Source organism: Alosa alosa, chromosome 23 (genome assembly GCF_017589495.1).
Source record: "Alosa alosa isolate M-15738 ecotype Scorff River chromosome 23, AALO_Geno_1.1, whole genome shotgun sequence".
NCBI lineage: Eukaryota > Metazoa > Chordata > Actinopteri > Clupeiformes > Clupeidae > Alosa > Alosa alosa.
The window spans coordinates 6,763,961-6,776,332 of record NC_063211.1 but is presented as its reverse complement, the minus strand read 5'-3'; the positions used below and the strand labels follow the sequence as shown (position 1 = coordinate 6,776,332).

Genomic DNA, 12,372 nt, shown 5'->3' with positions numbered 1-12,372 from the left:
TCTTTTTTCCTCTCTGTCTGTCTTTCTCTGACTCTCTTTGTGTAGTGCATCATTCCTTAACGTGCAGTTGTGGCATGATGGGGGATTTAAATCAAATCGATTTCCTCTTGTGACCTTAACAAAGCTAGAGGAACAGGATCTGCACCCACTCATTAGTTTCAGTCGTTTGCTGTACAGACAACGCCCCTGCATGCAGAATCACACCTCCGCTAGCAACACAAACATCAAACACTATGACATTTGTACAAATAACCAAAAATGTGACTAAAACATTGCATCATAGTTCTTTTTGTCAGACATGTTTTTGACGCAAAAAGATAAAACAAATAGCATAACAATCAAATATGAAGTTAAGTTTCTTTTTTAATCTTGTGTGGGATTTTTTTTTTTTGGGAGGGAGATCCCTCTCCAGTGACACAAATGGTGTTCGCTTTGTGCTGCTACATGACGTCCATCTGTCTGCATCCTGTTTGAGACGAACATCGCCTATAGCTCCGCATTGAAATGTGTTCTAGTAGCTCTCTGTGGGTGTGTGTGTGTGTGTGTGTGTGTGTGTTTGTGTTGCTTTCTCTCTTTCTTTTTTAAAGTAAATAAAGTTTTTTTTAAAAAGCCATCGGGTGAATGTCCACATCAAATCAGCTCAGTGCCCAGTGCCCAGTGACCTCGGTCACTCAGCCACCCAGTGCCTGCACCCTCTACCCGCGTTCTGCAGTTTGTGTTGTCTGTGTTATTTATTTATTTATGTTCTTATTTAAATTACAATATATATACAAAATCAGTGTACTTAATCTGCATATTGATGAAGCCTGTAGTCTCCATTTTGCCTCAGAACAGGTCTCTCTCTCTCACACACACACACACACACACACAGCCGTGACTATAGAGGTAATTTCCGTCTAACTAAACTCCTAGCCTTGGCAAACCTTTCTGTTGCTCTCTGTTGCTGGCCAGCGTCTCGTATATTAGCCACTCAGTGGCACTCCCAACCTAGCCGAGCTTCTGCTGACGCACCCTGTGGGCACTCTGTCCCAGCTGTGCCCCTGCCCCCCACGCCCCCCATCCTCTGAGTCAGCAGTGCCCAGCCAGGGTCTGACTCACTCACTCCCTCTCCACTGCGGTCCACGCAGAGAGCAGGACCACAGCAGAGCCACAGCCAGCCATTTCACTGCCCCCACAGGCTGCTGGTGGTGGTCAGGGAGGGAGGAGAAAAGGGGTGTGTGAAAGGGTAGGCTCCCTTAGGTCACGGCGGTCATTTTGAGAGCATAATTCCTGCTGTGCCAAGTGGCGTGGGCACTGGTGGTCAGTCTGCTACTCTCTAGGCGTGCTCGTCACCTGTCTGACAAGAGAAACGCAGTTCTCCTGCCTTATGAACTCCATATCCGCTGTAGCTTAATCAACTAGAGTTAAGAATGTGATTAAAAGCCTTAAACGTCTCACAAGTCGCTTGCCCTGGTTGTGTGTAAACTGAAATCTATCGGCCTTTCCTTGGCCAAATCCAAATAGCGAACAAGCAGGAACAGGTGTCTGCGTAAACTCCTGTGTGGAGGACCCACTGTCTTGGCGAGTCACATGTGTGAGGTGAGGTGAGGGTGTAGTTTACTCGTTTAACTCTGGGTATGAGGGGGTGGATGGAGGAGAGAGCTGAAGTCACTGGCACTGTCTTGTGTTTAGAAAACTCTTGATGTGAGTAGAGTGGGCTGCTGGTTACCATTTTCTGTTTATGACCGTTTGCTTTTAGATTGTTTCTCAGGTTTTTTTTTTTTTTTTTTTGGCGGTTTTGAAGTTGTCACTTTGCCCTTTGTGTTGGTGGAATACATATCTCAAATAAGTGGAGAAGCTAACGTGTTGTACATGATTCCTAGTCACACAATCTGAACAGTTAGATGAGCATAACAATAAGACTTTGTATAAAATAAACTTTTTAAAACGCATCACCAGCTAGCATGCCAACAAATGTACGTTGATATTGTAAACAACTGTGATCTCTATTAATAAAATGGTCATTTCATGGTTGCCAAAGTGTATACTTTGTCTTTTTCTGCTGCAGCAGATTTTAGCTCTGAGCAAAGAATCACAATTCAATTATTCAAACAATGCAATCTGTAGCCTATGTCCCTTGTGCTAAGACTAAATAGGCCACATGTTATAGCATGTCCTTTTTGGTAAGACTAAATGTTCTACATAGTGACTTCTGACCCACATACACATTGCCTGTTATGCACAAAGTTTAATTATATAATATGATATTATTAATATAGGATTGACATCAAGCCTGTGTGGTCTTTTGAACTGAAAATGTATCTTTTAACTTTCCCTTATGCCGTGCATTAGGCCTACTGCAGCTTTATTAACCAGCACTGTCAAAACACCAGTAGGCCTAGGCCTATACTGTAGCCAACAACCGACGCATCGGGCCGCGCAGGACAAGAGCGGCGCGGGGGTAGTTTCCAGCCACTAGATGGCAACGCTACCTCGTTGAAAAACGTAACAAAAAGTCCTCCGCAGACACGATCCAACTCGCGGAGGCGATTATGTATGAGGCCCGGAATACCGCCCACTGGAAAATTATCTGTAATTACTTTAGCTCAGCCTGTTGATGACAGGCGCAGTCTAATCAAGGGTTAGGCCACTTCACGTCAGAGTGTCTGTCTAGAATAAAAAAAAGGGTCTAGCCTAGGCTATATCATAAGGTGCCTTAAATAGAGAAGTTTGTAGCCTAGAGCAATATATATTTTTTTGTTGATTGTCGTTTTACGGATATGGCATATGGCAACACGCTTTCTGTGGGCCCGCGCTGAATAGCCTATCCAGCTGCAACGCTGCATTGTGACTGCGTCCGTACGAGAGCGCCGCGTCGAACTGGGCTGGAATTTGTAAACCAAGCGAAGACAGCGCCCGCGCTCATGGACACTAATCTTGTTAAGCAAATTAGCGCAGATCAGCGGAGTCCCCGAGGAATCGCTCGCGCAAGACAGATCAGAGTCCCTTCGACGCTCATGCTGTTAAATAGAGGGAGCAAATTACATCTCCTATCATTCGTGACGAAGAAACCGTCGACCTTTTTAGTGGCGCACTGAGAGGGGGAAATAGGCTGCTCTCTCCATTGAGCACACACCCTTCCCGTCACATTATTTACAAATATTATCAATTTTAATAGACCTTGTCGTTCACTGTATAGGCCTATTCTCCTTATAAACGCACCAAGTGACGCGTAGCCTATATGGCAGCTCTCGATCGAGATTTAATCTTAAAAAAGACAAAATAAATGATTGAGGGAATCTCGTCAACATTAACATCTTTATGATTGGGCTATAGAACAAATGCGGGGGTTGGTAAATGACAGCGTGTAAATGCATGTCATCACAATGCCTCCCTGGTTTGCTCCGTAACATAAACAGCAGTGGAAGTGATCAATTTTGCCACAACAAAGGCCCGAATTTTTCTTCGGCGTTGGTTGGCAGTAATTGACAGTCTTCAAAAACTTTAGTAGGCTAGGGATAAATCTCTAAATCTCTTTAACAATCAGGCAACTTCACACAATTGTTGAAGGCTAGGCCTGTCAAGAAGTGACAAAAGCTGATTAGCATATGGATTTATGGCCTATGAAGCCTAGTTTTCCAGAATATAGACCCATGGGAATGAACTTGGTGGCCATAATCATCAGCAACATATAGCCTATACTGCGTCAGAAACTAAACGAATCTGTTCGTGTGCGAGTGCATCTGCGCTGAATACCATTTACAAAGATCACAAAAACTGGCCTAAACCCATGCTCAAGCCACGGCCAGCAACTCAGCGCAACTCAGCGCAGCTACGCGACATCCTCGGCGTTTGGCAGCGAGCCAGTAGATTCATCGTGCAGCTGGTGACACCGATTGGCTGAAGGCAGCCAGCCTCGCCCTGGGAGCAGCCGGCGCACATGTGATTGGCTGTGAGCAGAGGTACGGCTGTGGGCTGATGCCCTTCATGAATATTCAAAAGAAGCCTTGCACTAGTCACTCCACGAGGCCTCACCCATCGGCGTTTCTCAAAAAGAAAGTGTTATCTTGTTGCAGATATTGTTGACTCGCTACTTATAAACATCGATGCATGGGATATTTGCTGCAGGTCAGTTTGTATATATTTTTGCTATTACGTTAACGCTAATGGTGACTAAAAGGGGGATGCAAGTTTTGCGTGTTGCTGCTAACGTCTAGCCTTTCATTTAAAGCATCGTTAGTTACTGTTAACGGTAGCCAGCCTAGTTTTAATCACATCAGATAATGTTAACGTATATTATCTGTTTGTCTATTATTCAACAATAACTTACCTAATTGGTGATATTTCATATTATCTTTAAATAGTTAAATCGTAACTTAGTGATAAAAAAAAAAATAGCGGTAACGTAACCGACTTTTCCTGGTTGAAAAGCTGACTTGTTAAGCCTAACGTTAGCTTTCCTGATGGCTGGCTAGCTGACTGTTCATACTTATCCCATTGCTAACAAGCTAACACTTAACGTTTGGTAAGGAGAAATCTTCTTGCCTAAAATGGTTCATTCAGCTTACGTTAATTGTTCAGTTGTCCTGGTTAATGCTGTCAGTGGTAACGTTAACAACGTATCGATGTTTCTAACTTAACGTTAGCATCTAACGTTAGCTAGATATTTACCTTGCCTTTCCTTCGGCTGTCATTTCAGGTCACGGATGATCCGGTTACAACCTGGGGGAGATAGCTAACTTACCGGCTTATTGACAGTGTGTGGATACACTATATAAAGACACCAGCTCTCAACATTTCAGTCAGTAAACCATCTAAGACTTGTCTGCTGGGATTGTACTTAACGGCTGATTTAAAACAGATTCCGTTAGCGTAGACAACTGACCTGACGCCAACCAAATTTGCCTTTAGTAGAAGCTGGGAGGTTTCTTTCAAGATAACGTTAGTGTCTACGGTGAGCCGATTATACACAGCATTAGAACCAGTGAGGTAGGCTACTTGAGCTAGCTAACGTTATCCCTCCAGGCAAATCTACCGTCTGCCTGAACAACGCCTGTCCTCTGTCGTCTTTTCAGAAGCGAATCAAGCTGTCAAGATGATGCAAATATATGATTCCTACAATCAAAAGAACTCTTTGTTCAACTCCATGACTCGCTTCATAGGCGCTGTAAACAACATGGACCAAACTGTAATGGTGCCCAGTCTTCTCAGAGATGTGCCGCTTGAGGAGGAAAAGGATGTTAACCCTGTACGGACTAGTGCCACCAATGGTTCGGCTACCTACTTCCCAGACATGTACGGTGACTACGTACTGTTAAAGTCTATCCGAAATGATATCGAATGGGGAGTTCTTCAGGCTGAGGAAAGGCGAAAAGAAAAACTTGGCGTAAACGCTTTGGAGATGACTCGTGTCGAGCCAGACGACGAGGACTTGGAGAAGCTTTTTCACTTCCATTTGAGTGGGTTGCACACGGTTCTGTCCAAACTGACCCGTAAAGCAAACACCCTCACCAACAGATACAAACAAGAAATCGGAATTGGTGGTTGTGGGCTTTAGGTGGCCAGTTCACCTCCCAGCGAGGGTTTCGCGGTGATCATACCAAAAAGAATACATCGCGAAGTTGTGGAAGCGAGGCGGCGGTCTGTCCTGGTGGTTCTTAACGAATCTGTTATTCCTTGGATTGGGAAGAGAAGATGTACTTGACATGAATGCTCTGCACTGGTGTCTCCTGCTGTGCTGTTTTGTTTCAATACGATGCTATGTTTGCTGTTGGCACACTGAACCGAGATATACGTGTCTAATAAGGTTGAACATAATATTAATGATAGTTTATTTCAAATACATGCGATGTATATATTGAGACTATATCAGTGTTAGCCTTTCTCATGTAGTGATATTATAAAGGCAGCAGACTTTGGCTGATGCCGGACTAGACAGTTTGCGCAATTAACTGGCAGCATACTTATCACCATACTTACAATCCTAAGGTTGTAATGACATCTAATGCTAGGGACATAAAACAGTTCTGAATAATCTATGAAATGGAACACTATGATGTTTCTGTACTGCAAATGTATGGCAGATTGATCGATTCCACGAGATTGTATAGAACAAGTCCCTGTTTTGCTTATTGTGTGAATATTTAAATGCCATGTTTTTCTACTGAGTTGCTGGTCAAGAAAATAAAAAATTCTGTTTTGTAAGTATACAAATCAGTTATGTGTGACATTAATTACAGATATTACTCTCTTTTTTTTCTCCAAGAAAATTCCTTTTATTTTCACAATGCTGCTGGTAGTTTTAGTATAATCTTGTGGTCTGAAATGTGTCTGAATGCCAAGTGTAGTCCATTTTCCTGTGGCCTGTGTGGGGGCTTTCCATTGAAGAAATTGGAGCTATGCCTGTCCAAGTTGGCCACCGGTGGCTCTCCTGCTGCCAGAGCTGTGGTGATGTCCCATGGACACCATATCTCATCAGTGTGGAGCGTCTGTCTGCCAGGTATCTTCTGAATGCCTTCTGATAGAGATCGGCACACTAACAGTGTTGTCTTTAGGCTTTCACACATTCCTGTAAGACCTGCTTCTGTTTCACATTTTAGAGTAGAAATCATATATTTTATATAATATTTTGTATTATATATTACATTATCTCTCTATATCTGTCTGTCTGTCTGTCTGTGTGTCTGTCTGTCTGTCTGTCCGTCCGTCCGGCCGTCCGTCCATGATGGATATAACTGTGTATCAGCAGCCCGCATTTTTTTAAGTTGTATGTGCAAGTTCATTGGATTGCAGATCAACATGAACCAATCCTTGAGATGAATCCATCCACCAAATCATAAAGGGTAATCAAAATTATTACAAGGCTTTTGCATTGCTCACAAGGGCATGATGTTTTCCTCCTGTTGCCTGTGAACTTGCAAAAGGCCACTGTTTTAACATCGCCTACCTGGGTAGCCGGTTTAACATCCCCTACTTATAGCAGTTTTAACATCCAGACGTCATTATTGGCTTGTATTCTAATTCGGTCAGTAAGTAAAGTATAAAGGCGAGCAAAGCCCGCATCCAGCTTTGCTGACATGACACACATTCTGCTTGATCTTGCTTTTTATGCCTTCTACCCCTGCATGCGGAGTTGGTGCATGATGTAATAATAGCCCTTGGCTTGAAAGCTGTGCTGAAATACAGCTCAGAGAATGGAGGCATGTTGGTGAGAGTCTTTTTAAAAGTGCCTCGTGGAACACATTTATGAACATGAGGGGATATTACACCAATACTACCATTACTACCAGAAGTAGGCCTAAGGGCTGGAGGGAGGGGCGACGCCTCTTTACTGCGATTCATTGTAACGAGATTATACTTTTCAAACGTTTAAATGGTTGACTTAATGAATTGTTTAGACTTTGACCATTTAAAATAAACACATGGTTGGGTTAGTAGATTACCACAATGGAATGCAAGCTCTCTTAGCAACACACCTTTTGTCATTTTATAATTTGCAATATAGACAGCATAGCAGGGTCAAAGATCAAGTGATTTCACTTAGTTTCAAGACAGGAATTATAATTTCTCACTAATCCTGGGTTTCTAAAAAGTGCTTTATCCACATCAATGGGCAGAGTTTCATTATGCAATGCTGGTCAATGGGCAGAGTTTCATTATGCAATGCTGGCCGTTTGTACATTCCTCTTTTCTGGTAAACATGCTATTTTGGACGTCTTTCAGAGAACATGTTCCACATTCTTCAGATGAGAGATGAGCAGAGGCTAGGCACGTCGTAACTCCATGTTATGAGCACGGCTCAAGCCAAGTTCAAGACAGGCTCATCACCGAATAACTGCTCATGTGTTAAGTAACGCTCCGGTGTCATAAATGGGATATTGACGGCCATTGGTCTGTTTCAAGGGAACATGTCCATAAGAGGAAAATGAGCCTGACAGTACGTTTTTTGCAAGCCCTGCACATATTGAATAAACAGCCAGTGTTAAATTATTCCTTTTGCATTTTCATGACAACAAATTGGGTGGTCATGTTTCTTAAACTTGGAGCCTAATGGCTGAGATACGGTCAGTTCTGCACTGTCGTCTGAAAATGAGAGCTGGGCCCAGCAGGCTGAAACAAGAGAAGCACGGGCCATTCAGATGACAGACTGGACTTTGCAGCACCGCCAGGGATGGATTACTGCATGGGCCCAGGGGGCCCTGAAGCCCAAGCCATTGAATCATTGCCTCAGTATCAGCACATCAGGTAGGCTATTAATCGAATTAAAGTATTGTCCATCCTCAAAATGCACCAGAATACAGGAAATCACATCAAACAAATTAACCCCCCCACACACACGCACACACCACACACACATATGCAACAAGTGGGGGGCCCTTAATACATCTGGGTCCAGGGGCCCGAAAGTTCATAATCCGTCCATGAGCACCGCTCACCACGAGAGCATCTGTGCTGCTGTCCCAGTCCTTGCCCAGTGACACCCCTTTTTTAAACCCTGACCACTTGTGGTCAAAATTAATCCAAGACAACTGGTGTGAGACTGCAGCTTTATTCACGACGCCGGGAGCATGTTACCCACATGAAATGTCAAAGTAACAAGCCCACACATCTGTTGGTGAAGCCAACTCTTATACCCTCCAGTGATCACTTAACCATCTGGTATTTTAACAGAGATAATAAATGTTTACGACCCCCCCATCCTGAGGGTTACCCACAGTTTGGTGACACAGGGGTTAATTTAACTAAACATTCCAACATAGGAGTTTCAGAAAACACAAGGGTCAGAGTAAGGAGATGACAATTAGATTTCACTACATGTATATAAGGTATACTAAACATTCAATGAGAAAAATAAAAAATATCCCACACACTCATGCTCCATTTCATCTCTCTTTTCACATACTGACCACTCATGTTCCATTTCATCTCTCTTTTCACATACTGACCACTCATGTTCCATTTCATCTCTCTCTTTACATACTGACCACTACTGACCACTCATGTTCCATTTCATCTCTCTTTTCACTTACTGACCACTCATGTTCCATTTCATCTCTCTCTTCACATACTGACCACTACTGACCACTCATACTGACCACTCATGTTCCATTTCATCTCTCTTTTCACATACTGACCACTCATACTGACCACTCATGCTCCATTTCATCTCTTTTCACATACTGACCACTCATACTGACCACTCATACTCCATTTCATCTCTTTTCACATACTGACCACTACTGACCACTCATGCTGACCACTCATACTCCATTTCATCTTTTCTCATGCTCCATTTCATCTTTTCACATACTGACCACTGATACACCATTTCATCTCTCTTTTCACATGCTGACCACTCATGTTCCATTTCATCTCTCTTTTCACATACTGACCACTACTGACCACTCATGCTCCATTTCATCTTTTCACATACTGACCACTACTGACCACTCATGCTCCATTTCATCTTTTCACATACTGACCACTCTTGCTCCATTTCATCTTTTCACATACTGACCACTACTGACCACTCATGCTCCATTTCATCTTTTCACATACTGACCACTCTTGCTCCATTTCATCTTTTCACATACTGACCACTGATACTCCATGTCATCTCTCTTTTCACATACTGACCACTCTTACTCCATTTCATCTATCACTCGACCAGTACGATTGGTCATTGGATTTGCTCCTTCCCTCTGGATCGATCCCCTGGTGGCAAATTAATGTCACTCCACCGATACGATTTGTCATTGGATTTGCCCATGTTTTGTCTCTGAGGTCTCTTTGGGGCACACTCTGCATGCTGAATGTAAAGATCAGGAACATTTAACATTCTAACATCACGGCTAATTCTCACTAAGGGCCGTCGCTTAAAAGCAACTGTCCGCAAGTGTTTTAGATCGCTACAAATAACGCTAAATTGGGCATGACAAATAAGACCATAAATGAACTGTAATTAAAGGATTTAAATGATAGATCTGCTTGAGCTCAGAGGATAGTGTGTGTGTGTGTGAGAGAGAGAGAAGATGTGTGTGTAAACACATGCTTCTGTGTGAGTCACAGTGTACCATTTCGTACTGGTGACTTGTGCCTCCTCCAACAAAATTCATTACTGACTCAGATGAGCACATTCATTTAATTACTGACAGCAATATGCGCAAGAGTGTAATTGAACGGAGTCAGACATTTATGTAGGATAATTTAGCTATGGATTTACCATCAGGTTTATGATGGAGCAATCCATGCTCTACCCAAACCATAAATTCATTCATTATCATGAATCATAATGACTGTCAATGAGCTGTCAACACAAAGTTGAAGAATCTATATGTGTGAAGCAGAAGTGGATCTCTGAATTCTTCAGGAGCAAATCACTGCTTCTCGTCCATCTGCCCTGTGTTTTATATCGACAGGAAGGGTCAAAGTAATGACGTGAGCTTATCAGAGGCAGAGCAGCTCAGAGAGATGCAGGCACACAGGGAGGTTTGTATCAGCTTTCCTCCTGGCTATCAATGCCTCTCCATCCTAACTGGCACACTGTAATTGCTTCTTTTTGCGTCAAAATGGCTCCTACCTCTTCCTCTTCCTCCTTCACTGTTTCCTCCCTTCTCTCCTCCCCGACACTTTTCCTCGAGCTTCCACCCGCTTTTTTGGAGCGATGTGAGAGAAAAAATATTAATGGTTTCAGTGCATTTTCCATGAGAGGCTGCGTGATTTGCATGATTTGTTACAGACCAGAGAAAGCGAGAGAGAGAGAGAGAGAGAGAGAAAGAGAGAGTGAGTGTGAAAGAGCGAGAGAGTGTGTGTGTGTGAAAGAGAGAGAGAATGTGTGTGTGTGAGTGTGAAAGAGCGAGAGAGAGAGTGTGTGTGTGTGAGTGTGAAAGAGTGAGAGAGAGAGAGAGAGAGAGAGAGAGTGTGTGTGTGTGTGTGTGTGTGTGTGTGTGTGTGATTGAAAGAGTGAGAGAGAGAGAAAGTAGAGCAGCTGGGGAACTGCAGAGAAGGGGTAATGAGCAAAATGGAGAGAAGGAGGGATGAAGGAGGGAGGGAGGGAGGGAGGGGGGGTGAAAATACAGGGGGGGGGGTTGTAATTGCTGCCTCTGCGGAGGCGTGCCGGAGAGAACGAGAGAGAAATAGACAGCCAAGAGAGAGCGGGGGCGTCTGAGTGCAGAGACAGTGAGTGTGGAGCGAGAGAGGGAGGTGGAGGGAGAGAGGGAGTGTGGAGCGAGAGAGGGAGTGTGGAGCGAGAGAGGGAGAGAGTCTGAGTGCGGAGAGAGAGGGAGAGAGAGAGAGAGAGAGAGCTCTCTTTGAAATCTCATCCGCAGCTCTCCTCCTCCAGTTCCCTCTGTGACCCCCCCCCCCGGCGGCGCGGGGCACATTAAACAAATCTCCCTGCGCTTGGCCAGATTACAGCGCAGCACTTAATCTCCAGCACCCTCTCTCCCGCGGCAGCCGCCTGATAACGCCGAGTGAGCGGAATGTGCGAGCGGACTCAGGGCAGTCACCGCCCCCTCGCCCCCACCCCGTCCACGCCCCACGCCCAGCCCAGGCCACACAGGAGGCCCACTGAGGGGGTCGCCGGCTGGGAGAGATGAGCTCCGCGGTCTCCCCCGTGCTGCTGGACAACGGCCCCATGCGCTCTCCACTCCTCTAATTGTTCCCTGCTTTGGGAATTCTTTGCGCAATTGTCTTGGGAAAAAAAGAACGTCTTTGTATTGAAGTGAATGTGTGTGGGGCCGAGGGAATGTGTGGCTGTGTTTGTAGGTTTAGTTTGTGTGTGCATTTGTTTATATGCGCCTGCATGTGTGAGTCTAACAATGTCACAGTGCCTCTGTGTGTGTGTGTGTGTTTGTGTGTGTGTGGCAGTGGGTTGTGAGAGAATGTGGCCTGCATGCTTTAGGCTCTCTGCTGGCCGTGTGGTGGTGAGGGAGGAGGGAACTGCCGTGCCTTGACTTTAATCACCCCAGACACACACATACACACACATACACGCACACATACACACACACACACACACACACGTACACGTACACGCACACACACACACACACACACACACACACACATACATGCACATAAACACTCATGCACATGCACACACACACTCTCTCTCACATACACACAAACACGCACACACACATTCACAGAGAGGCTGTGCCTTAACTCCAGTTCTCTCATGCCTTCAGGAGGGTTTACTGGGAACACACAAATCACCACACACACACACACACACACACACACACACACACTCATGCAGTCGTGCACAGTGCATCACAAATGGACATGCCTACATTAGCATGCATTTGCATTATCATGAACACCAACATCAACTCTCGCTGGCTCGAGTCTGAGCCATACATATGAACGCTCGAAACAGTGAAGCACATGTGT

At 44.6% G+C, this 12,372-nt stretch overlaps 1 protein-coding gene across 1 annotated transcript; it reads left to right on the top strand.

The window, feature by feature from the left end:
- The first annotated feature begins 3,961 nt into the window (after positions 1 to 3,961).
- mid1ip1b (MID1 interacting protein 1b) lies at positions 3,962 to 6,212 on the top strand. Its single transcript, XM_048234779.1, has 2 exons — positions 3,962 to 4,107; positions 4,679 to 6,212. The coding sequence occupies exon 2, from the start codon at positions 5,075 to 5,077 to the stop codon at positions 5,534 to 5,536; it is 462 nt and encodes a 153-aa protein (XP_048090736.1). The 5' UTR covers positions 3,962 to 4,107; positions 4,679 to 5,074; the 3' UTR covers positions 5,537 to 6,212.
- Positions 6,213 to 12,372: the final 6,160 nt, after the last annotated feature.

What these genes read in the sequence shown, in the direction of transcription:
- mid1ip1b (XM_048234779.1), top strand. Translation starts at nt 5,075, where the DNA reads ATGATGCAAATATATGATTCCTACAATCAAAAGAACTCTTTGTTCAAC.